Raw genomic sequence first — 25,979 nt, 5'->3', positions numbered from 1 at the left:
TCGTGAACGGCCTCCCTCCACCTAGGTGCCTGGGGACCCAGCCTTCATCCCGTCTTCCTCTCCTGCTCCCCGGTGACCACCTCTTGCCACGCCTGCCTTCCGAGGGGCTCTGGGATCTGTCTGGGTCTCTGCCGCTCCCTCTCCGTGGTCAAGCCTTCGTGCACGCTGCCTCGCTTCCCAGCTGTTCCTGCTGCAGCCTCTGCCCCGGCCCCCAACCTCGTCCCACTCCTCCTTCACGTCCGTCCACACTCCTCCTGAGGTCCCCCCCGGAACCGTCCTCCCGCCCTGTACCACGCACTCAGAGGCTTTGCACATGCTTTTCTTCTGCCTGGCACACCCGCCCCCGCCTCTCAGGTCTCACACTGGAACTCAGTGCCTCCCACGGGAAGCCTGCCCTTGACCCCCAAGACCCGCGGGGCTTCCCTGGGCCCCACACCCTGTCTCCCGTTCTCCCGGGACTGGGTGCCTGTAGTCCTCGCCTGGGACTGGACTGGCTGCAGAGTCAAGAAGGTGAAGGAGTGAAGGACAGAGGCGTGGAAGGGAGCAGGGAAGGACAGCTCATAGCCCCTTCCCCCTGCTTCCTGGCACTCGGTCCCAATCCGCTCACCGCCCCGCGCCCTGCTGGGCCGTGCACACCCGCTCCCCTGGCCCCCTCACCGGCAGCCTCCCTCACTGAGTGAGTGGAACCCGGGCAGGCAGCGGTCACACTTCCAGCCTGTGACGGTGGCCTTGCAGGCACAGGTGCCTGAGTCATCGCACTGGAGACGTAGCGAACCTGGGGGAGCAAGGGCTCGGGGCAGTGGGGGCTCGAACCGGGCGGCGGGGGGGGGAGGAGTGGGGGCTGGGCGGCGGGGCCCGCTCACCTGCCGGGTGGCAGTCACAGGGCTGGCACGGCGTCCGGGGGCTCCAGCGATAGAAGTCCTCCTGGCAGCGCTCGCAGTGTGGCCCGGCCGTGTGGTCCCGGCAGCGCAGGCAGCGGCCGCCGTGGCCCGTACCGCGGAAGAGGTCCCGGTCGAACACACACTCCTCAGAGTGGCCGCTGCAATTGCAAGCTGGGGGGGGGGGGGGCGGGGGGGCTGTGCGTGAGTGGGCGGGGCCCCGGGGAGCGGGGGCGGGGCGGGGTCTGTGGCAGTCAGCCGCCTTGTGATGAAAGAGCCAGCAGCTCGAGGCAGGTCAAGCTTGATCAAGGGTATGGAGACCAGTCGACTGATCTTCCCAAACCGGACCCTCAAGAACAAAGGGGGCACCAAGACGGAGGACCCTGCCGGGAAAGCCAGGATGTACAGTCCCCAGCCACTCTTCACGGCCGGCCCCCTTCTGCAGTGGCAGCGTGGCTCCCTCCAGGATGTCTTGCGGATCGTCCCAGCCCTAACGATCGCGCGGACGTGGTTCCCAGTGGCCACGAGGGCGCGCAGATGCACGGAAAAGACAGGCCACCCCTCCTTCGCTCATTGATTCAGTTTTCTAAAGGAGAGTGTACGAAGGATCGCTCCGTCTGGACTCCCGTGGTGAGCCCAGCGCGGGGGGTGGGGGGGCAGCTCCCGCATCGTCCTAACCGCTGTTCGACGGGGACCAGATGCCTCGAGCAAGTGAAAATCTTACAGGTGCAGGGAGGCTCCGGGAGCTGAAAGGAGGGACCCCACGGGCTGTCCTGGGGGGTGGGACGAGACTTCCGGGAAGAGGTCACGGCCGAGCTGAATCTGAGGGCTGGCAGGGTGAGGGAGGGGAGAGTCCCAGGCGGTAGGTGAGGCCGGAGGATAAACTGAGGATGGCCAGAGATCTGCCCGGTGCAGGGGTGCTGGCATGTCACGCGACGGGCAGCACAAGGGGACAGGGAGTGGTGCAGGGGCTGCTGTGAGGTCAAGAGGTCAGCAGAGCATGATCCGGGGAGGCCAGGCGGCCACGGTCAGTGGACTTCACTTGCAGCAAGGCAGGCTTTGGGAGGGTTACACAGGAGCTGGGGAGCAGAGAAGCTGGAGCTTCGGGCCCAGAGTTGGGGTGGGAGGGGTGATGGGGCGTGGACCAGGCTGCGTAGAAAGACACAATCAGGTGGGCTAGAGGGTCAGGGATGAGGCCGAGCTCAGGGCGGCCTGCACTGGGCGGCGGGGGGTCAGGTCCGAAGTCCCCGGCTTCCAGGCTGCTGGCAGAGAGGACGAGGACACGGCAGGAGAAGGGGTCTGGCTTTTTGTGTCCCCACCATGGAGACAGACTCGGGCTCAGAATGGGGGAGCCGGCCGGCACAGCTTCCTTTGGCCCCAGGGAGGACTCCTTGGTGGAGTGAGGGCAGGTGACCCCAGGCCAGTGAGGGCAGCAGAAACCTAGCAGGGCCAGTGGCCCCTGGGACCAGGCCGTCCCCTCCCCGCCCCAGCTCCGGCAGCCCCAGGATGGCCAGCTCCGCACAGAGGGCCTGAAGCAACTCAGATGACTCTCTGGGAGGCAGGGCAGGGCTTGGGGACAGTGGGAAGCTGGGATGGGCCAGCCTGCCGGGCGGGGACGGACCCAAGCAGGCCGTGGGCAGCCCCGCGTCCCTGGAGAAGGTAGGACGGCCCCATGGTCTCCAGCCTGTCCCTGAGGTTAGGCGGACAGAGCCACATCACACGGGGACTGAGACATCAAAGGCTGCCTGGGGGGCCGTGGGAGAGGCTGGGGGGGCAGGCCGGCGCCCCCCTCTCACCCCCCCCAGGACCCGGGGCCTTCTGGCTTTGATTAGCAACTGCGGCTAGAGCAGCTGAAACAAAGGCACAGTCGGGGGGCCTCCCAGCCCTCTGACCGCGGCCTCTACTGGGGGATTTGGTCTCGGGGAGGGCCGAGGAACAAACGTCCCCTCCAGCTCTCCCCCAGCCTCCCCTGATCCCCGCAGGGACGTGGGGGCTGGTGTCCGGAGCGGCCCCCACTGCGGGGTCTCGGGGAGTCTGTGCCGCGGCCCAAAGCCCCAGGACACTCACGCACACACTCGTTGGCGGCCTCAGCGGTGCCCCGGGCCCACGGGCGGTCCTGGAAGAAGGGCAGACAGCGCTCGCAGTCGACGCCGGTGGTGTTGTGCTGGCATCTGCAGGCCAGCCGGCCCGCCTCCTCGGGCCCGCACTCGCTGGCATGTCCGTGGCACTGGCACCTGGGGACACACGGGGCAGGGGGTCCAGAAACGGCGGAAGGCAAGGGGTTCACCGCCAGGCATTCAGACGGGCCCCCGGTCCTGTGCTCAGTGACGGAGCTTGAAGGAACCTCGGCCGCGTGCCCGGGGTCGGCAGTAACGGAGGGCTGACGGCACGCAGACGAACCCCTTCCATCCGCTTTTATTTATCCCCACTTAACAGATGGGGGAACTGAGGCACAGGCCACGAAGTCACGGACGCTAAGCAGCAGAGGCGGAATGGGAGCCCTGTCCTACGGTGTGCAGACTCCGGGCTCCTGGACGCCACACCATGGCCACTTGGTGGCTCCCATAAGCTGTGTTCCACGCTCTGCCCTCAGTGGGTATGAAGAAATCGCTGACCATTGCTTGCACCCCCAGTGTTTTGTTTTGTTTTTTTTTACTTTGGGGACACAGGGCGTGGGACGGGCACAGGGCATTGTTTCCTCCATGGGAGCCCAGGGGAGGCAGGTAACGGCCCAGCGTTTCTGGCGGGGGTGACGTGGGTACGAGTCTCGAGAGACAAGGATCCTCAGTCTTGGGACAAGGGACCCCCCACGTCCCCACGGGGGTCTGCAGACACCGCCCTCCCCCATGAAGCTCTCGGACTCCAAGGGAAGGAGTGAAATTCCTGTAGGCCGTTGTGGGTGGGATGCCGCTGGCCCACCTGCCCCCCGGCCAGCTGCAGGCCCGAGGGTGGTCCGGCTCTGGCAGCTGGGACCCAGATGTTCTCTGGCCTGAAGCCCCCTGACAGCGGGCGCTGGAGCTCGCCACCGCCCGCCATCCTTGGAGAGCCCCTCCCCCGGGGTGGTTTGACCCGAATCAAGTGCAGGGGTGACGGGGGAGGAGGAACAGAGGGGCCCTCCCGGACACCCCCACTGCCCCTTTGCTCCCAGCCCAGCCCTGCACAGGCCGGGGCTCGCACCCCCTTCCTGGACTTCTCCACCTCTCTCAACGCCCCCAAGCATCCCTGAACTACAGAAGCCCCTTGTTTCCCCCCCACATGGGCCATCCCTCCCCCCCCCCCAGAGCACGCGGACTTCCTATCCTAAATACCTCGTGGACCCACATGCTGCTCCTCCCTGCCTTACTCGGCCTCCCTCCCACGGCCACTTTCTAACATCGCGCGTCTTCTCTCTCTCCTCTTCTCCGTCCCCACGCAATGTCGGGGGTGGGGCTGGGGGGGGGGCTGGGGCCTTTTAAAGCCCCGTGACCACCCTGGCCAAATCGTTCGAGAGCACCCCGCGGCCTGCGGCACGTGAATGAACTCGGCCCACGGTCCCGACCATCTTCCGGCCTCGCCTCCCGGGCCGGCCCTTCCGCCCAGGATGCCGGCCTCCCCCAACCTCGGCCGGGCCCCCGTCTACGCAGCAGTCTCCCTGACCGCCAGCATGCCCTGCCCATTACTCTGGAGTGTGCTGTGTGTCGGAGAGAGTAATCTGGTTGCTGTCCGCCACCCCCTTGACGTTGGGGCAGGAACACCTCTGTCTCTCTCGTCCCTCTCCAGGAAGGAAGGCCCTGAGCTTTCATGCCAAAGACACCCTTTGCGTCTCCCCCGGATCCGTACCCATGGCCGCATGGGCGACAGGCCGAGAATGCTGAGAGAGACGAGGCCTCTGCCCTGCTTCTCAGAGAGGGGAGATGCTTAGACCAACCAGAGCAGGTACCGATCACCAGAGCAGGAGCCGGCACCGAGGGCCCAGACGGCAGAGCCCGGCAGTTCCCACAGCAGAGAGGGGACACACATAAGGCGAGCATCTGCTCGCAGAGGGAACAGCAGGTGCAAAGGTCTGGAAGGTCCTGCGCATGGTGGTGGAGACATAGCTGATGGGAGAAAAGCAGGAATTGGGATGCAGCTGGGCCACCAAGGCCTCGAATGCCGGGTCCAGAGGACCAGGATCCTGCTTCCTCTGTCTCCCCAGCTGCCCAGAGGCATCTCAGGGGGTTTCTCTACCCCGCACAGCAGCCCCCGGGTGACTCCCTCATGGTCGTTACCTTGTGCCCGTGGCCAGGGTCCTGGGGCCCCGCCAAGCTGCCTTCCACCTACCTGCCGCCCACGGAGAAGTCAGACACGGCATAGTAGTAGGACTGCAACACCTTGGGGTCCTTGAAGATGTCATCCCCGAACGTGTTGAGCCGGTCCAGGGAGATGAGCAGCTCGGTGCTGGTGACCCACTCCTGGGGGGGCGGGGGTGGGGAACAAGGTTGGGGAGGAGGGAAGGCATCAGCGGGCCCCTGGGTATTTACTTTCACCCTGTTCTGCCTGAAGGTCCAGCCGGCTGCCCTGGGGTGGGGGGGGGTGGGGGGTCTCCTGGGACCCAGGGAGGAGCCAAGCTTAGACAAACTCCAAGAACAGTGCGGAAGTGAGGAGCGTGGGCTTTGGGGTCCTGCCAGTCTGGACGCCGGGCCACTCACTGGCTGTGCAATTTTGGGAGGTTGCTCAACATCTCGGAGGCTCCGTGTTCCCATCTGTACAACGGGGACAGGGAATTGGGCGGACCTCACGAGGGTGTCTGGAGGAGGAGGCTGGCCAGCGTCAGCAGCAGGGCACATGCTCAGAGGTGCTGGGGGTGGGGATGGGGGGTCGGGCAGGGGCGAAGCGGCCCATCCTGTAACTTGTCGTGCAGCTCACTTAACGCCTTCCAGCGGCTTCTGCACCCCCATCCTAGAGGTTGACGGAGGGAGGACGTGTCCCAGGGCCCTTCTTGTCCACGCAGCTGGGCCGGATGTGGGGCAGGTCCTAGCTTCTAGGGTTCTCCTATGCTCAGGCTCCCCCAGGCAAGACACCTGCCCCAGGTGACATCTGTCCCACCAGAATGTGAGCGCTGCGAGAGCAGGGACTTGGGGCCCCTTGTGCTCCCGGCACCCCCAGCCCCCAGGCTCTGCCTGGCACGGAGCCGTACTCCGTAAATACTAGCTGATCGCTGAATGACACCGTCTCCCTAGAAGAGCATGGCAGGGAGGTGGGGGAGAGCCCACGTGAAGGCTGACATTTTCATCCGCCTGCTGTTATAATCAGAGGTACACAGAGGCAGCTCCGGCTGAATTTTAATCAACATTTTAATTCAGCCCAGGAGCTCCTGGTTTAGCAATCAGGCCCATCAGGGCAGAAACGAACTCCTGGCAAAGTCTGTCTTCGGGCCCCAGCGTGACGCGGCCCGGCGGGTCTCCGCGGCCCCCCGCCCTCCTGAGCTCAGCCGTTTGCCAGCCCGCTGCCTGGGACCCAGGGCCTCTGCCCAAGGATGTTTCTGCTGGGGAGAGAGGGAGGGTCTCTCACTGGAAGACTTCAGTGGGAGCCTCAGCACTGAGCGGAGTCTGTAAGTGCCCATCACTCCACGAACCACTTTGCCAATGTCAGTGTGCATTCAGGGATCTGGCCCAAATGTGCCAAGTCAGCCTTCTCTCCAAGGTCCTTGGTCCCTTATGGGGAACAGAGGGACCCAAGACCCAGCAGGCATGCGGACACGTCCTTCCTTACTTCCCGCCCCCAAATGCTCCAATCCTCAGAGGAAGCACCATCCCAGATGTGCCCAGAGGGGAGGACGGGCCAGAAGGACAACGTGGGCTTGCCTTTTGTTGTCCTTCTCCGACCCTGGTGTCCACCTGGGAGCAGCGGGGGGGGGGGAGGGGGGGAGGGTGATGGCTTTCCAAAGAGGTTGCTTCTCCCTCGGGGACAACATCCAGCCCACACAAGACAACATGTCAGGGAAGGGAGTCAGCCTGAACCTCTGCTCCGGCGTGATGGCTGGGACACAGGAACAGGGGCCCAGCCCCCTGCTTGTCTTCAGATGACCTTGGCTAATAATTTGTAATCTACAGAACGTGGAGCCTCAGGCAGAAGAAACTCATTTTACACAGAATCACGATGATGACATAAGAACGTTTTTCACGAGGTAAGCAGAGCTTGGGCATCTGGGCATGCGATTCAGTCCCGTTATGATTAGCCTTGCCCAAACAGAGGTCTGGCCTTTGCCCCGGCTCCTGGGAGATCACCTCTAAGCCCCCAGAATGCCCTGCTTGATAAGAATGTCTCTGTTCGCCTGGGGTCTTGGGCCACTCCAGATAGTCTGGGCTAACAACTGGTTTATGGGGGTGCCTCGGGCCACACAAGCTCAGCCTGACCTCTGGGCGAGCGGGAGGCGGTTGGCTGCGTCTATGGGACCGACCCCCAGAAAAAACCCTGGAGTCCCGGGTAACGGGGAGTCTCCCTGGCTGGCAGTAGTCTGTGCAGTCACATCGCTGCTGGGGGAAGTAAGTGCTGTCCCCACGACTGTACGGGAGAGGTCCCTCCCGGACCCTGCCCCGGGCGCCTCTCATCACTGGGTGCTTAGCGGCTGTCCCGCATTCTGGGAGCCCTTCAAGCGAACCACTGAACCTGAGGGTGGTCTTAGGGACTTGAGCCAGCCGATTCCATGTCCTCTTGGGCTGGGCAGCCAGGGCAGGGACACGGCTCCTTTCTGGGCCTACGTGTTCCCTCTAGAAAGAAACAGGATGCTAACCCTGGCCCCCTTGTTATCTCTGACCGGCAAAAGGAATGTTCTGGATCTGTCGGGGGGGGGGGGGGGAAGGGCCAGCAGTGTTTCCTCAGCACAGAAAACTCAGGGAAGGGACTGGAGGGCTGTCCAACGCCCACAAACATCGAGCAGGCCACCGCGTCTGTAGGTGAAAGGTCAGGGACACACAGGAACATGGACGTGCGTGGGTGCCAATACTGGGACAGCCACCAACCTGAGGGGGGGTGTGGACGTCCAGGAGGGCTGGGCGGTTGGGGGTGGGGGGGTCCTGGGTGAACGGACACAGCTACGGGCCTGCTATCCCTCACCATGAGGACGAGAATTACCTTCAGAGCGAGACTGAGCACCTCTTACGTGCCAAGCACTGTGCTGACCACGGTATAGTTGACCGTCTACACGAGGCTCTTTCAATTAAATTCATTAACATGAAATAAGACTTTAAATTCAGTTCCTCGGTCAGGCTAGTCTCATTTCAAGTGCTCTATAGACATGTGGCTAGCGGCTGCCATTGGATGGTACAGTTGGAGACCACTTCTGTCACTGCAGAATGTTCTGGAGAGCACAGAACCGGGACTCTATGGTTCCCAAATTCGTGTTCTTTCCACGTTTTTGTTTTTCTTTCTTTTTTGTTTTTAATTCAAAAATATTTTTTACTGTTTATTTATTTTTGAGAGAGAGAGAGACAGAGAGACAGAGTGAGCAGGGGAGGGGCAGAGAGAGAGGGAGACAGAGAATCCCAAGCAGGCTCTACACTGTCAGCACGGAGCCCGGTGCGGGGCTCGAACTCACGATCCGTGGGATCATGACCTGAGCCGAAACCGAGAGTCGGATGCTTCACCGACTGAACCACCCAGGTGCCCCTGTGTCCTTTTATTTCCCACTTTCCCCTGTGCCCCCCCCCCCAGGCCTGGGCATCCCCCCTGCAGCCCAAGCCCTGCTCCTCTCTGACCTGCAACACGGGGCTCTCCTCGAAGTTGTAAGCACTGGGCCGGCCCTCCAGGGTGGAGAAGGCCACGTTGCCCCCGCTCAGCGGGGAGATGTCGCTGAACTCGGAGGTGCAGAAGGCCACGCGCTCGTCCTCACCGGGGCGCAGGTAGTGGCCCTCGGGCCTGCCGTAGGTTCTTTGGCAGGAGGCACTGTAGTACTGGTAGGGTTCCCACGGGCTGCCCGCGTGGGTGCGCTTGTAGATGGCAAAGCTCTCGGGGCGACTGGTGTGGAACTTCAGCCTCACGTAGGTGATCTCGTAGGCTTTCCCTGCGGCAGGAAGACACGGGCCCATTTTACGGAAGGGAAGGGAGGGTCGCGGTCCCGGACCAGGGAGAGCAGCAGCGCAAGGCTGTGTAAACGATCTCGGGTGGGTTGGGCCACGACGGAGACGCGACGTCTGTCAGGGGCACTGAGCAGGGAGCACAATTCTGGCACACTTCCTAGGCATCTGCTGTCCCTTACTTAGGCCAACTTGCCTCGCTGCGCTAGAAGCTGCATTATAACACCCCCGAGAAGCAGCCAACCCTTTTTGTCCACGTAGCTCCAGCAATGGGACGTTGCCACATTCTGCAGAAGCCTGCTTGACCATCAGAAAGTTATTTCTTTTGCTACGCCCCAGGAGAACCAACCCTTCCACCTGTGCCTTTGGGCTCATTCCTCCCCAGACCATGTGCCGCCTCCCTCGAACCCTAATGCCACCCTCCAGGTCCCTCTCTTCTTCCAGGTGCCCGTCGAACTTCTCTTCTGGCCCAAATCTCTCTAGAGAAGTCTACATCTGCTTGGCCCCATGGCCTCAACTCCCAACTCAGGCCCCAGTCCACTGCAATTCAGCTTCTGTGAGCCGCTCCATCTCACCGCCAGCCCTCCGTGGCCACAGCCAGGGGACCCGGCCTTGCCTTACTTCCTGGGGGGGGGGGGGGAGTCCCCAGGCCTCCACGCAGCCCACCCTCCTAGGTCACGCTCCCAGGCTGCTCCTCGGCCCCCCTGCTCATCCCCTCCCCCACTGCCTCCTCCCCCACCAGCTGTAGCCCTGCTCCCCTCTCCCACGCTGCCGACACCAAGATGGGGGGCTTCAAGCTTCGCGCTTCGGCCCCCGCCCTGCCCGGTTCCCACCATCGTGCCCCAGGAGTACCCACAACGATGAATCCAGACCTCCCACAATGACTCCGCGCTGTACCGGAGGCCGGGATGGGCAGGAGGGCTGTGAGTGGGGTGCCGAGGGGTGCAGGGAGGGAAGGGTCCCTACGTGTTCATCTGTCCTCGGCGCAGGGGTGGGGGTGGGGGGGTCAGCGAGCAGTGCTAAGCACAGAAGAACCAAGTACTGCTGGGGGATAGGAAGGAAGGGACAGAACCCACTTCCGGGGCAGGGGGCCGGGCTGGGGGAGTTGGGGGAGGGGGCGGCGGCCTCCACAGTTCACTGAGCATTGGCCCCTCTAAACCAAGTGCGTGTGTAAGTGCAAAACAGGCGGGAAATCAAGGGCTGATTTCGAAGGTGATTTCCCTGCTGCCCAGATGTCGCCACGTGCTCACCACTCCCCTCCTACAGGCCTCCACACGGGTGCCCCTCCTGACAGAGCCTTCCTACATTTAGCCACCCCCCCCCCCCCCGCTAGGAAGGGGGTCACCACACAATACCTGGGTATCACATTGACTACGACGTGCTCTGTCTCTCCTTGGTCATCTCACCAACCTGCATCCCTCACTGGATAGAGCTCAAGACTAGCACATGCCCTGTCTTTTTTAAACTTGGCCACCCCGGTGCCTCGCAAAGCGCCAACACCCGGCAGGCACCCAGGAGGGTCGACGCACGTATAAACAGATGGACCAATGGCCACAGGTCCTACCATCGCTGGTGGCCACCCACCCCCGGGAGCAGCACGAGTGCGTCCTCTCTTCCTTCCCAAATCTGCTTTCTTCCCTCTGCCCGGGGTCCCAGATGCTCCGAGAGGCCCGCCTGGCATCCTGCAGTCTTCCCCACCGAGGAGACATCACTACAGTCCTCTGCTTAAATACGTTGGTCCTATGGGGGCGCCCCGGTGGCTCAGTCGGTTGAGCGTCTGACTCTTCGGTTTAGGCTAAGGTCATGATCTCGTGCTCCGTGAGTTCAAGCCCTGCGTCAGGGTCTGCACTGCTTGAGATTCTCTCTCTGCCCCTCCCCTGCTCATGCGCACTCTCTCTCTCTCTCTCTCTCTCTCTCTCTCTCTCAAAATAAAAAAAATAAACATTAAAAAAAAGATACACGTTGGCCCCATGTAAGTGCTAAAACTATAAAACTCTTAGAAGAAAACACAGCGGCACATCTTTGTGACTTGGGCTGGGCAAAGGCTTCTTAGAGGTGACACCACAAGCACAAGTGACAGAAGCAAAAATGGACACAGTGGACTTGAGCCAAGTCAAAAGTGTCTGTGTTTCTGAAGACACTATTGAGAAAACGGAAACCCACAGGATGGGAGAAGATATTTGCCAGTTTTATATCTGATAAGGGATTTACCTAGAATACGTAAGCGATCCTTACAACTCAACCATAAAAAAATCAAATAGGCCAATTAAAAAAAAAAAGGGGGCAAAGGATGTAAACACATTTCTCCAAAGATACGCAAATGGCCAATAAGCACATGAGCAGAGGCTCCACGTCACCAGCCGTCAGGGACACGCAAATCAAAACCATAACGAGTGACCACACGCACTGGGAAGGCGATAATCAACACCGATAGTAACAAGTGGTGACGAAGGGCTGGAGACACTGGGACCCTCCCACACGGCTGGTGGCAATGCAAGATGGCGGCTGCTGCGGAAGGACAGCCTGATGGGTCCTCAGAAGGATAACACGGAAATACCGTATGACGCAGCCGTCCCACCCCTGGGCGTGTACCCCAGCAAAATGAAAACACGTGTCTACACAAACGTGCACGATGTTCACCACAGCATTACTCATAACAGCCAAAGAGTGGAAACGACTCAAATGTTTGTCAGCGGATAAATGAATCAATAAAATGTGGCGTGTCACACAATGGAACATGACTGGGTAATAGAAGGGAAATGACGTTCTGATAATACGCCGTGACGTGGAGAAGCCTCGGAAACAGTACGTAAATGAAAGAGGCGAATCACAAAAGACAACACGCTGTAAGATTCCCCTTATACTGAATGTCCTGAATAGGCAAAGGCAGAGAGTAGATTTGTGGTTGTCAGGGTGGAGGGGGAGAAGTGGAGACTGGGGGACACTGCGAATGGGTACAGCGTTTTCTTTTAGGGGTGATGAAATGCTCCCAGAGTGACGGTGGGGATGGGTACGCCTCTCTATGAACAGACTAAAAGCCACTGAACTGCACACTTTATGTTATTTACGTGTTTTTTTTTTTCAACGTTTTTATTTATTTTTGGGACAGAGAGAGACAGAGCATGAACGGGGGAGGGGCAGAGAGAGAGGGAGACACAGAATCGGAAACAGGCTCCAGGCTCCGAGCCATCAGCCCAGAGCCTGATGCGGGGCTCGAACTCCCAGACCGCGAGATCATGACCTGGCTGAAGTTGGACGCCCAACCGACTGTGCCACCCAGGCGCCCCAATTTACGTATTTTTTAAGGAGGCTTCATACCCGGCACGGAGCCCAGTGTGGGGCTTGAACTCACGACCCTGAGGTCAAGACCTGAGCTGAGATCAAGAGTTGGACGCTGAACCAACTGAGTCACCCAGGCGCCCCTGAATTATACAGTTCAAATGGGTGGGTTGAGGGGCACCTGGGTGGCTCAGTCGGCGGAGTCGGTTCCGCTTGGGTCACGATCTCATGGTTCAGGGGTTTGAGCCCCGCATCGGGCTCTGCGGTGACAGCTCGGAGCCTGGAGCCTGCTTCCGATTCTGGGCCTCCTTCTCTCTCTGCCCCTCCCCTGCTCACACTCCGTCTCTCTCTCTCAAAAATAAATAACCATTAAAAAACAATTTAACAGGGGCGCCTGGGTGGCGCAGTCGGTTGAGCGTCCGACTTCAGCCAGGTCACGATCTCGCGGTCCGTGAGTTCGAGCCCCGCGTCGGGCTCTGGGCTGATGGCTCAGAGCCTGGAGCCTGTTTCCGATTCTGTGTCTCCCTCTCTCTCTGCCCCTCCCCCGTTCATGCTCTGTCTCTCTCTGTCCCAAAAATAAATAAAAACGTTGAAAAAAAAATTTTTTTTAAATAAAAAAAAAAAAACAAAAAACAACTTAACAAATGGGTGAATTATATGATGAATTATATCTCCCTAAAGCTGTTACATCTATTTTTAAGAATGGGACCTCACATCCATTAGGATGGCCACAAGCAGAGGGGGAAAAACACACATTAACAGGTGTCGGCGAGGACGTGGAGAAACTGAAACCTCGTGCGTGGCTTATGGGAACGTACAATGGGGTACTCGCTACGAAAAAGTACTCACGACAGGAATTTCTGTACGATCCAGCGATGTGGGTATATATCCCAAAGAACGGAAAGCATGGATTCAAACAGATATCTGCACACCGAACTCACAGCGGCACGATTCACAATAGCCAGAAGGTAAAAAGAAAACCCGCGCGTCCACCAGTGGGTGACGGATAAACAAAGTGTGGTCGGTCCACACCAACATTATGCCCCCTTGAAAAGGAAGGAAATCCTCACACACGTTAATTACAACTTGGACGGACCCTGAGGACATCATGCTGAGTGAAATACGCCAGTCACCCAAAGACAAATACTATGGTTCCACCAGATATGAGCCGTCAAGTTCATAGACACGGGAAGGAGGGCGGTGGGGGCCAGAAGCTGGGGTCGGGGGAGGCGTGGCGAGGGGGACAGACTTTCAGTTTAGCAGAAACTGACACACGGCGGTGACGGTCGCACAACAACACAGATGTGCTTGTCGTGTGTATTCAGCACAATAAAAGAAAGGGTGGGGAACGGATCTACGTACACGAGCTCTTTGAAAGGGCAGTTTGGTGGGACGGATGGGATGCGGAGCCATGAGAACAGCCCTTGCCTCTGGGAAAATCATCCCGCTTTGGGGAATTCAAACAAGAAAAGGAGCCTCAACGCATGAAAACGTTCATCCAGGCGTTTCTTAGAACGGGAGACAAACGGGAACCGTCAGGGCCCAATAAACGACGCGATGTCCTTTCGCAGGGTGACCGAAGCCATAGAAACAGCTGACAGTGAGCTTGTAATACACGGGGAAAAGTTTAAGCCAAAATGTTGACTAGTAAGACACGGAATCATATGCTCAGAATCCTCAGACTGCATTTTAAGATCCCCCAAAGAACAGGGAGGAGAGAGAGACATCAGACGAGTAAGTGTGGCCGCCCTCAGGCCAGAGGGCTGTGAGTGACTGTTCTCCTTTTTAACTGTTCTACATTTTCCTGATTTTCTCTCGCAAAGCTTGCTCTAGGGGCGCCTGGGTGGCTCCTTCTGTTAAACGTCCGACTTCGGCTCAGGTCGCGATCTCACGGTTCGTGAGTTCGAGCCCCGCGTCGGGCTCCGTGCTGACAGCTCGGAGCCTGGAGCCTGCTTCGGAATCTGTGTCTCCCTCTCTCTCTGCCCTTCCCCAGCTCACGTTCTGTCTCTCTCTCTCTCTCAACAATAAATAAACATTAAAAAACATTTTTTAATAATAAATTTTTTTTTTTAAAAAGCTTGGTCTAATTTAAAAATTGGAGAAAACACATAAATTTTTTTTTTTTTTTTTTTTGCAAAGCAACCACCTTGCCGTGTTCTGTTTCAAAACGTTTTTCAAAGTTCCGCTACAGCACAGCTGGGCATCCTAACTCCAAGTGCCTGAGAAGAAAGCATGTGTCGCAAACCGAGTGAGCGTCTGGTGGCCGCTTCTGTGCCGGGTAGGCTTCAGGCTCCGGGACCAGGCAGGGACTTAGCCCAGATGTGGCTTTCACGAAAGCACGCTGGGTGGAGGCGGCTGCGGGTCTGACGGCCCAGACTCCTCCGTAAACATCTAGCAGCCAGACACCTCGCGGGAGGGGAGCCTGGAGCCACTTAAAAGGTAGCTGGCAGCTAGAAGCGTGATTGGAAAAAGGCAGTCACTGGGATCTCATGCGAGGGGGAAACATCACGCACTAGGAAACATCACGGCTTTTCCTCTTCCTTGCCAGGCCGGGAGGTGAGAGGAGACACAGGAACATCACAGAGACTCGGCAGGGACTTTCTGTTACAAGAGTTAATTAGAAGGGCCAAGAAAAACAACTTAATCCCAGCTTTGTGATGAAAAGGTTTCTGCCAAAGGCAACCCGAAGGCTGGGGAAGGAAGCGGCCCCGCGATCTTCTAAACAGCGACAAGAATTAAACGTGCAGCTTTAGCCCGCACCCTTGCGAGCTCCCGGGGATGACGAGGCTTCAGGGTGGTTAGGAGAGGTGTGTCCCCTTCAGGAAAACTGGGCCAGAATGTCATCCGCAACCCTTCACTGGGGACAACACTGCTTGGGAGCACACAGATCTCACCTCCTAGCAGCCCAATATGCTGTTCCCTCTGCCTGCATGCTGTTCTCTCGGCTCCTTACCTGGCTGGCTCCCCTGCATCCCTCTGCTCATCCCTCTGGCTCAGCCGACTGACCACATGCCCCAACCGCAGCCTGAGGTTGAATGCCCTTCTGTCCACCATCCCCGGCCGATGGCTACTCACCCCTAGAGCTGTGGGTTTGGATGGCTCATCAGTGCTCCCTCAGCCTCCCTGGGCTTCTTTATCCTGTTCTGGAAAGACCTGCCCATCTCTCCCACTAGTCTGTGACCCTCTCGGGGCAGGGGATGGGAATCCTTAGAGCTGAGCACAGTGCCCGGTACACAGTAGGTGCTCAATAAACGCGTGCCATATGAGCAGGTAAAGACGAAGCATCATTTATACCTTCAAGGAGTTTATGATCCAGTGAGTGAGTTGAGACAGGCAGGCCTGACAAGGCCACTGATATCGCAAGCTGCGACCCCTGGATGTGTCTGTTTAACAACAGCCAGCATTTAGTGAGCACCTCCTGTATGCCGGGCACCATGGTCCCTGCTTTACTCATACCGTACGGCTGAGATCCCCAGTTTCATCACTGCGCGTGTTTTACTAACAAGGAGCCTGAGGCCTGGGCAGGAGAAAGGGACTCGCCCCACCTCACGCAAAAAATAGCTGAGTCTCTCTCTACTCGACTGCGGGTTCGTCTGTCCCCAGAGTCACTGCCCCGAACGAGGCCACCACCTGTTCAGTAATCTGTGGGTGCTCGGACAGAAGGGGCTGTCCGGGAAAGGGGCGCGGGTACCCACGACGACCGCGGAGGCTGCCCAGACCGGCACCGCGAGCACCAAGCCATGTCCCCTCCAGCCAGCTGGGACATGAAGCCCATCAGGACTGACACCAGGGCAGTCCCCAAACCAACCGGCCCACATCCGGCACTGACCAAGCAGGATGAGCTCGGAACAGAGAGGCTTATTTTGGGAAAGTGGAAACAAAACAAAGCCTTTTAATTGGAGCCATCTGGGAAGCAGTGGCCCGGGGGGTGGGACCGGAGAGGGCAGGGTGGGGAGCGGAGCTGGGAATGTGTGGGCGAAGCTGCCCAGCCCACTGTGGGCATGAGAACCAGGTGGGGAGAGCTGCTCCCAGCCTCGGGGGTGGGGACGGGGTAGGGGGGATTCGCTTGGCCCCATTTCATGGTCATCCACCGTTCCCGGCTTCCTCTCCTACCCGGTCCAGTCTGATCTGAGATGCGGCTGAAATGAACAAACCACACATTTGCAGGGCGTTCAAGACCACTGCAAGAAAGTGATGGCGGGGGTGATGGCGGGGGTGGGGGCTGAGTGAAAATGACAGAGAGGAGAGCGAACACGCAGGATATCCCAGAGAACGCTCTAGAATTCTGGTCGATGCTTGAAGTCCAGGGAGTGAGGGAAGGATTACAGCTGGCACCCAAGTTTCTTGCTCTGGTGCCTGGAGAGCTGGGAGGAGAACGCCTTGACTTTGTGCTTGGAAATGCACATAAAAGTTGGCGTCTTAACCATCTTTAAGCACACGGTTCACCAGGGGTAAGTATATTCACACTGTTGTGCAGCCATCCCCCCGCCCCCCCATCTAGAATTCTTTTCATCTTCCTGAGCTGAGAGTCCTCACCCCGTAGACTGCTCTCCGCTCCCTCCCCCTCCCAGCCCCTGGTGCCCACACTTCTACCTTCTGTCTTTATGAATTAGGCTATTCTAGGGGCCTCAGACAAGCGAACTCATACAGCCTTTGTCCTTCTGTGTCTGGCTTATGTCACTCAGCGTCGTCCCCCAGGTTCAGCCCTGCTGTGGCAGGTGTCAGAATCTCCTTCCTTTCCAAGGCTGAGTAACAGTCCACTGCACGTCTATACCACGCTTCATGTATTCATTCCACTGTCCACGGACACTTGGGTGGCTTCCAGTCTGGCTGTTGTGACGCATGCTGCCGTGAACGCGACTGCCTTTACTTTGGGACCCGAGGCTTGAGGCCGGTGTGACACCCGGGGGCCGACATTCAGGACGATGTTCAAGTTGCCCAGTCAAGGGCGCTCAGGTGGGAGACCACGAGACAGGTGCAGGGGGAGGCCCGAAGGTCCACTGCGAATCCGGTAGGCGCGGCCAGAACGTTCCTGGTGGCAGGGCTGGCGTGGAGATGCGGGAGGGCGGGGGACGGGAGGGTGAGGTGGCCGGAGTAAGGCCACGAGGAGGGCTGGGGCCCTTGTGAATGCCACAAGCTTAGGTGTTCGGGATGGGTCTACACTGCCGGGAAGTCAGGCACTCATGCATTCAAGCGCTCGCCTTCCCTGTTCCCAGCAAGGAAATGTGGCATGGCCGTGATGTGCCGGGGTTCACACTGGCCTCCACCACTTACCTACCTGCTCTGCGGCCTTGGGCAAAATACCTAACCTCTAACCTCCCTCGGGTGAACCGGGCAAGTGACTCGAACGCACTGCCTCGCCTTCCTTTCCTATTTTTTTTTTGGGGGGGTGGGCAGAATGGGCATCATAATAACAGGGCTTAGGAGCAAAGGCCTGCAAAGCGCCTGGAACAGTTCCACACAGGCAGCATGTACATGACCGAATGTTAGCTGCTGTTCCATTCATTCACCCGACCGATAGTTACCGAGCCCCCCCTGCACGGGGGGTCTGTGCCAGGGGTCGTGGTGCAGCTGTGACAACAGGCATTCCCTCTGCATCTCAGAGCGAGTGATCGACACAAGCCCACACCTCAGAGCAGCGCGGTCTCCTGCGAAGGGGGCAAGGGCGGGGGGCGGCCTGGAGGAGGGCACCTCTAAGCTGAGCGGGGCAGACAACGGCTCGTCCGCTGCCGCGTCCCAAGGGCCCAGCACGGGGCCCGGCACACAGGAGGAGCTCCGTTGAGCCCACTCCTGCAAACCCTGGGTCGGCCATGGGCCCAGGGGCTGGTGCTTCCGTGGGTGGAGGCAAACCAAGGCTGCTGCCTTGACCCCTGACCTGCATAGAGCCCAGCGTTTCAGCCAGAACCTCCAGGGAGACGGAAGGAGGGCTTGCCCCCACCCCCCACCCGGAACTGGCCCCAGCCAACGCAAACACGGCCTCCCCCTCGACAGGAAGACGCAAGGCGGCCAAAACTCAGGAGACACAGCTGGCTTCAGGGCTCCGCAGGGGCCGGCAGGGTCCTCCTGACATCCAGCCCCCACCCAGGCCCGGCCCCCCTGTCTCCTCGTCCCCTCCACTCCGGCCAGCCGGGACACTGGGTCCAAGAACACACGGAGCGGTCTCCTGGCTCCCCTGTACTGTCCCCTTGACCTGAAACGTCCTTTGCTCTTTTGTCAGCTCCTGTCACCCTTTAGGTCTCGGCGAGGCCGGCTAACTCCACGTGTATTCCCAGAGCATAAATCCTCATCAGCGTCATCCTCCGGCAGACAGGACCCCAAGGCCAGGACAGCCCAGGCTCGGTAAACGGCCAGCCAACTGACCGAATGCGTGGAGAAAGCCTGTCCACCGGCAGTCGGACCTGAGGCTGGAGAGGGATCAGGCAAAGCCCACCCGCCTTATTCCTGCAACCGCCCCCTCTTGAGGGCTCAGAGCTCGTCTGCTTGGGGCCTCGAGGGTGTCCAAGCTAGGAGGGAGACTCCCCCTCCCCCCCGCCAAAAGCCAAGGCTCACACCTGCCCGACTTGGCCGCTTATCGTTCCGAGGGCAGCACAGCCTGGCCGGGATCCCAGGGTCTGCCATTTACTGGCTCCATGACCCTGGACAACTGACTTGACATTCAGGGCCTCAGTTTCCCTGCCCGTAAAGGAGTTCAGGCTGGGCTGGGGCTCTTAGCACTAGGTGGGAGCCTCCCGAATAGTGTCTCTTATCCCCGGGGACCATGCACCTCCCCCCAACACCCTCCCCCCACCCCCCCGCCCCCGCCCCAGCCTGCCTGCTTCCCTCGGCCTGGGTGGAGGGCTAGGAGCCGCCAGACCCTGCTGCTGCCTTTCATCCCAGACAGGAAGGCTCGGCTTAGCGACTCTGGGATTTGGAACAGATGTCTGCAAGCTCACAGGGGGCTGGGAAAGCAGCGACCTCCATCCCGGGGCTGACCGGCCCTCCCCTCCCCCCCCTGCCCCTCACCCCACTCCCTCTGGGGGCCCCAGGCCAGAGCCATCCACCCATTCTCCCCTCCCAGGAGCCCCAAGCGGGTTGGGGGGGGGGGATAGAGCCCCCAGAGGCGGCCTGGGTGCCGGGAGGAGAGGTTGGAGGCCTCCACTGGGGACACCCTGAAAACCCCGATATTATGCAATCCGCAGCTTAGCATGGCGCAAACCAAACTTGAACGGAACCCAAAACGGGCTCAGTCTGGGGCCGCGGCGGGGCCCTGGCGCCCCCGGCGCGTCCACAGGGCCCGGGGTCAGGACATCTTTCGGGAGCCAGCCTGGCAAGCATTTCTCAGTCCCTTGGGCAGAGGTCACCCCCGGGGGTGGGGGGGAACCTCAGCCCTGAGCTGTTCTCAGCAGAGTGACACCGGCCACACACAAGGACTGTCACGGCTCCTGCAAGTACGTGGCCGACCGGAGCTCACAGAACGCGCCCAGGCGGCTGGGAGGCAGCCCGGCTTAGCCCCGTCGTGCAGGGGACGGCGTGAACTCAAAGATGTGGCCGCATTTGCCCGGTGAGCGGCTGGGCTGTGCCCGAGTCCAAAGCTCGTTCTGTGACTCTGTTCTGTCTCTGAGAGCGGACAAATGAGAGCCCTGAGCGGCTGGGCCCAGGGGCACAGGACCCAGGAGGCCAAGGCGCCATTCATTCAGGCTTCCTTCTTTATTCTTTTTTTTTTTTTTTAACGTTTATTTATTTTTGAGACAGAGAGAGACAGAGCATGAACGGGGGAGGGGCAGAGAGAGAGAGAGACACAGAATCTGAAACAGGCTCCAGGCTCTGAGCTGTCAGCACAGAGCCCGACGCGGGGCTCGAACTCACAGACCGCGAGATCGTGACCTGAGCTGAAGTCGGCCGCTCAACCGACTGAGCCACCCAGGCGCCCCTCCTTCTTTATTCTTTAAGCGCCTCCGCAGCCCCCCCCCCCCCATATGCCTGGTGCTGTACCAAGTGACACGACACCGGCTCAGGGGAAGGGGTGTGTGTGTGTGTGTGTGTGTGTGTGTGTGTGTGTGTGTGTGTGTGAACGTGCGGGCGAGTAGATGTGGGGGGGCGAGCGTGCGGGCACGAGTGGGTAAGAGTGAGCGGGTGAGAGCGTGTATCGGTGCATGAGTGTCCGCGTGTGCGTGTGTGGATGGGTATCTGAGTGTGAGCAGACGTGTGTGGACGTGAGCGTGAAGTTCCCTGCTGCTAAGGGTTCCCCACACAGCTCAGCAAGGTCACACGGCCAAGCACAGGGCCTCGCACACAAGCACTTGGCCAATGGGAACTGCCCCCAAATCCAAACCCGGGACGCTTCCTGCCCTCCCACTTTGTTCCAGCCCGGGCTGAGCCCCTTGCCCGCCCCCCCTGTTCCAATGACACATGTAACACATCAGCCAACCCCCCACCCTCGGTGACAGAACAGCGTGTCTCCCCCACGGCCCCCACCCTGTTCCAGATTCCTTCCCCTGTGGCCTTGGGGTTCTGCCAGCTCCGGCCAGCCAGCTCCCCCAGACTCCCTCCCCACGCTGGTTTCCTGTCACCCGCCTGGGGAGAGACCCCGCCGCCGTCCCATCGAGAAGCCTCATCTAGCAATCCTGACGGGGCCGGTGCAAGGTGACGAGGCCCCAGATGATGAACTCCGTGGGGTGGCAAGCAACAACTGGCCCGCTCTGCTGAGGGGCTCACTGTCGTCCCCATCCCCCACGTCACTCCCAGATCATTTCCCAGCCCTCCCCAAGATGCTGTCACCCAGGGCTAGGCAGAGCCAATTCTGTTTCAGGGTGGAGCTCGTGCAAAGGAATTTACGGTCAGACCTTGGCTATACATGGACGCTCCTTTCCAGACATTTCATAGCTGTGTGTCTTTGGGCAAAACACTTAACCTCTCTGAGCCTCAGTCTTCTCATCTGAAAACTGGGGATACTCTCCCATAACCGCTTATCCACACCGCTTGGCTGGGGATGTGTTTTGGAATTCAGAATTTTTTAAGGGTTTAGGGAGATCATGCAGTCCTTACACCGCGATTGTGTGAACACCCCCCGCTGGGTTTACCCCCACAGGCTGTACTTGAATGAGATTTCACAAAATGTATGAATATTCACTCCAGGATAAATAAGGTCTATAAATAGCCTCAGGTCAGGTTTAGCAGCCAAAAAGAGTCCTAAAAATACTTGAATTTTCAAAGCTTGGGGAGATTTCAAACCCATAGACAAGGGAGTATGAACCAGTGCTCTCCCCTCCTCCCCCCACCCCCCCCCCAACAGTTGAGGTGCCTAGCTCAGTACCTGGGCCCAAGGAGGATCTGGATTAGGCTAGACTTGAAGGGGGAGGGGGTATTCCCATTCCTGAACGCGATAGGAGTGGGAAGCGAAGGACTGGGTCCAGACTGGGGCAGCTGAGCCCAAGGATCTGAGGGCTCTTGTGCTCTGGCTCTGGGTGGGGGTTGGGGGGGTCGGCTGAACGGCGGGAGGCATGGGTGGGGCAGGCAGCCTTGCGATCAAGTCCGGCCACCCAACAGCAAGGTGAAGCTTGGCTCCCGTTCAGAGGCTAAACCTTCCTGGAGGTGAATGCCTTGGCCCCTCCCATCCCCCAAAATACATCCAGGACCACACACAGCCTCAGGGATTCATGATCCCCCCCCCCCCAATCCACCAGATGACCGACCTCCTGCCCTAGAGAGCAGCCTAGTCCACCCCCCTGGGTGGGTCCCCCCTCTACCCACAAAGCTCTGGTCCTAGGAGGGACAACCATTATTGGGCACCTTCCTTGCATCCAGATCCACCCCTCTGTAAAAAAGGGCTCCGGGGTGGCTTCCCGCCCCTGCCAGCCCCGAGGGGCACCCATCAGTCCCCCCTTCCAGCTACCGGGAGGCTGGGGTGGGGACACAGGCCCCGGTCCTGAGGCCCCCGTAGCTGGCTTCTACAGCCAGCCCGGGGCGCACAGCACCCCGACGGACGGACGGACGGACGGACGGCAGCCCGGGGGGGCGAGCCGGCGCTTACCCAGACGGAGGGTGATGTTGACCGAGGTGGGGTACTGTACGCCGAAGGCCATGGACGGGCTCTGCCACCAGGTGCTGTCGTCCTGGCTGTGGAAGTCGGTGAGGTAGGAGGCGTCGTGGTGAAGCTGGGGGTCGTCGGCGTCGCAGCGCTGGCACTGCGCCCCCGCGCCCGGCGCGCCCACGTGGGGGCAGAAGTCCTCGGGCGGGCGGCCGCACGTGTGCGAGGCCTCGGCGCGCCGGCCGAACGCCGCGTTCTCGAACACCGGCAGGCAGCGCTGCGGGCGCCCCGCGCCGTCGTAACACGCGCCCATGCCCGCGCCGGCCGCCCGCGGCGCCAGGAGCGCCAGGCCCAGCAGGACCGCCGCAGCCGCCATGGCCAAGGGCACCGACGCCCCGCGCTCGCCGCCGTGAGCGCCCGGTTCTGCCCGCCCGGCCGGCCGGGCTGCGGTGGGCGCGGACCCGCCTCCCGCGGCGGGCGGGACCCACGGCAGGGTGGGGAGGGGTGGAGAGGCGTGGGGTGGGGAGGGGAGGGGTGGAGACGGGTGGAGACGGGTGGAGAGGGGTGGGGAGGGGTGGGGGTGGGGGTGGAGAGGGCGGCACCCCCACCTCCCCGGCCGCTCCGTCGCTGGGCGCTCACCCCCACCTGGTGGACGTGCCCGGGAGTGCCCGAGCGGCTTTCTGACCCTGCGGCGGGATCCTGGCCTCTTGGAGCCTCACCGTCCTCGTCTGTGAAATGGGATTGGTAAAGACGCGAGATCGTTTCGGCTCCTTGTGAGATTTCAGTGGCTGCTCGTAACATGGGAACCGCCCCCTCCCAGTGTCTTTTGAGCCCTGGGGTGAGAGGCGGGACATGAGGGTCTTGTTGCCCCGGTTTTTCCCCTGAAAAACAAAGTCACCCAAGGCGGATTCGGATTCGTGGGATGGTTCCCCACGGTTCCGCCTCCCCATTAACTCTTCAAAGTGCTTCAGCTGCTGACTTCTGTTTGCTCTCAAAGCAGAGATTCTAACCTGATGTTTGTGACCAAGGGTACTTGGTGTCATCACAAGTATCACCTCCGAGGGACCTTCCCTGTGCCCCTCCCCCCCCCTCCCTATTTGCTCTGAGTTCATTAAAATCAGTAAATCACAAGGGGCGCCTGGGTGGCTCAGTTGGTTGGGCCACTGACTTCCGCTCGGGTCATGGTCTCACAGTTGGTGAGTTCCAGCCCTGCCTTGGGCTCTGTGCTGACAGCTCAGAGCCTGGAGCCTGCTTCAGATTCTGTGTCTTCCCCTCTCTCTACCCCTCCCCTGCTCACGCTCTGTGTCTGTCTCTTAATAATAAATAAACGTTAAAATTTTTTTTAAAAATTAGCAACTCACAGAAGAAAAGCCACATATTTATATCAATGGATCGATAAAATTGAGCAGCCCTTCCCCTGCCCCCTGCCCCCAATAAACCTCTAAGGAAAATAGAAATAAATGCCCTAACATGCTAAGGACCGTTTTGCAGCTGTGGCTTCTGCAGCTAGGGTTCCTGATGCAAACTAGGTCCTGCCAGCCAGAGGTCCTTGCTTGCGATTTGGAAGGTAGAAGTGGGCAGAGGTGGATTTCTCTGGTGGCAAGAGGGGTCACAGAGGAGGAGGTTTCCTGCAGCAGCATGCTTCCTGGATCTAGCTCCCTGGGGTGGCAGCAGTAGGGGTGTCTTGGCTCCTGTTTTCTGGCCCCTAGATTGCACTTGAAGGGTGAGCTCCCAGAGCCTCGGGCGGTGGCAGCTTCCCAGGTGGGTCAGTTCTGCAGTGTCCCAGCTGTCAGCCCTTCCAGGCCTTCCAGCCATCCCCTGAGCACTTCATTCCCTGCATTCAATCCTTCCTGTTGGAAATACCTAAGCACCTGCCAAGTGCTTGGCCCAGAGCCCAGCCAGCCTGGAGTAAGGGGCGGGGATGGTAAACTGCCATCACTATAATGAAGACAAGGTCGTGCAGGCACCGAGAAACAGCCTGATGATGGTCTTCGAAGACATGTTCTTGCTGTTTTCTAAGACAGGTGGTGGCCGTGTGTTTACAGTCCTTTGTTCCTCAGCAAACATGTGTCGTTGCCCACTGTGTACCCTGCACTGTGCTGGGGCAAGGGCACAGGGGAGAGTTAGACACCTCTCTCACAGCATCTCTATGGATAGATGTCCATGAACATCTTGGGGCTTGGGGTGTGGGTGTGGGTAGGGGTGGCTACTTCTGCCCGGAGTTGGAGCGTGCTTTCCAGAAGAGGTGATAAGTAAACTGAGTCATAAAGGAGGAGTAGGGGAGAGGGTAGGAGGCACAGCATGTGCAAAGTCTCAGAGGTGACTGCGTGGGGCCAGTCTGTTGTGTATTTGCAGCTCTGGGTTGGGGGATTAGTCCTGGGGGCTGAGGCCAGGTGATGTGGAGTGCGGGGCTCCGGGGTGATGAGCTGGGGCTTCGTCTTGCAGAGGGTCTGCGGGAGCTGAGGGTTCATGGGGGCAGGGACTTCGTGTGCCTCCCCCTGGTGTCCCCAGGGTCTGCACCGAGTGTAGTTCAGGGACTGTTTGGGGACGAGCAGGAGCCACACAACTGGCAAAGGCTGAACCTACAGGGACTGGGCAGGAGACGATGGTTCCTTCAGGTGGTGCCAGCTGGGTGTTCAAGCTGGGTGTTCACCGACCTTGCCCAGTTCCTGGCAGCAGGACCATCCTGCCTCTGCTGGCTGCCTCAGTCGGACTCAGCTCCCGGGAGGTCCCAGGCTCCCACTTGCCTCCTGCTTTTCCAGTGTCTCCTGCCTGAGCGTCACACGCAGCTGCTCACGTTCTCCCAGGAACCACCACCAGGTGGCGACATTGGCCACACTACGGGACTGGCCCCTCTCGCCCCCTGGCGGCCAAGAACAGGTCGGGCGTAGGTCCCTGTGTGGTGGAGGGGGGGTTGGGGGGTTGGGGTGCGGGAGGATAAAGTCACTGGGTCCAGGGCGCTGGCTGTGCCAATGGGGAAACTGAGGCCCAGAGAGGGGAAGTGGTTTGCATGCATGAGCCCCATGCACAGAAGGACATAACCAGGTCTCTCCCATCCCAGGATGGGAGTCAGGGAGGGGCTCAGAGCCACAGATGCCTGGAAGCACAGATGCCCCCCGAAGCGTGGGGGTGTCTGTGCACCCACAAAGTCTCAGGATAACTCCCCAAATCTGCATGGCAAAGGGACAGTGAACACCTCTGTGACATCAGGAAAGGGACCTTGAATGAGCAGAACTGTGGGCATCACCATTTCGGACACTGGACAGCACGAGGCGCACTGCCAACTGTCCATCAAGAGAAGGCTCGGGGTGTCACCTCCCAGCAGACTCACTCATCATGGCCCGGTAAAGGCCCTGCCACCAGGGGCCCCTGTGCACACTTGTGACTGGCTGGAAACCTGGTCTTTGCAGGCCATGGAACCTAGGGGCCACGTGGCCTCAGTTTCCCCACCGCTAGAGCTTTCAGGCCCAACCCCATAACCTGCCCATGGTCCTAACCCATTTCCGAGTGGTGGCAGGGAGCCCAGGAAGGCTCTTCAGCAGTGGAGCCAGAGAACATTTCCTTTAGGAAGATGGATAAGGTGGAATCCCGGGGGCCGGCATGGAGGTGGGAGGAGGGGCCGGAACCTGTGTGTGGCTGACGGGGGCTGGGCCTATGCTGGGGACCTAGGGAACCTCTGCAGAGGCCTGGCCTCCCGCTTGGGGCAGTGAGGAACCGTGGCAGACTTCCCTCCCTGCAGCCCACCTACCAAGGGTTAACACCTTCCAGGCAAAGAACGGAAGG

The 25,979-nt window shown here is 59.8% G+C and overlaps 1 protein-coding gene and 1 long non-coding RNA gene across 3 annotated transcripts in view; one reads left to right on the top strand and one right to left on the bottom strand.

Moving 5' to 3' along the window:
- LAMC3 (laminin subunit gamma 3) overlaps positions 1-22,624 on the bottom strand; it is a 57,088-nt gene extending 34,464 nt beyond the window's left edge. The window contains exons 1-6 of the mRNA XM_023242860.2: positions 22,200-22,624; positions 8,594-8,898; positions 5,178-5,308; positions 2,946-3,112; positions 864-1,052; positions 658-775 (exon numbers count right to left, since the gene is read on the bottom strand). Of these exons, the coding sequence (XP_023098628.2) occupies positions 658-775; positions 864-1,052; positions 2,946-3,112; positions 5,178-5,308; positions 8,594-8,898; positions 22,200-22,572 (1,283 nt within the window). The 5' untranslated portion in view covers positions 22,573-22,624. The remainder of the gene's footprint in view (positions 1-657; positions 776-863; positions 1,053-2,945; positions 3,113-5,177; positions 5,309-8,593; positions 8,899-22,199) is intronic.
- Positions 1,077-5,182, top strand: LOC123381537. 2 transcript variants are annotated; one of them, XR_006588639.1, is made up of 3 exons: positions 1,077-1,508; positions 3,315-3,470; positions 4,638-5,182. It is a non-coding gene; the product is annotated as an uncharacterized LOC123381537 (long non-coding RNA). The 2 variants fall into 2 exon arrangements; XR_006588638.1 differs by having other exon boundaries at positions 3,315-3,474.
- Positions 22,625-25,979: the final 3,355 nt, after the last annotated feature.

Source organism: Felis catus, chromosome D4 (genome assembly GCF_018350175.1).
Source record: "Felis catus isolate Fca126 chromosome D4, F.catus_Fca126_mat1.0, whole genome shotgun sequence".
In the NCBI taxonomy this organism is placed as follows: Eukaryota; Metazoa; Chordata; class Mammalia; order Carnivora; family Felidae; genus Felis; species Felis catus.
The sequence above is the reverse complement of the archived record's forward strand: the minus strand, read 5'-3'. Positions and strand labels throughout refer to the sequence as shown.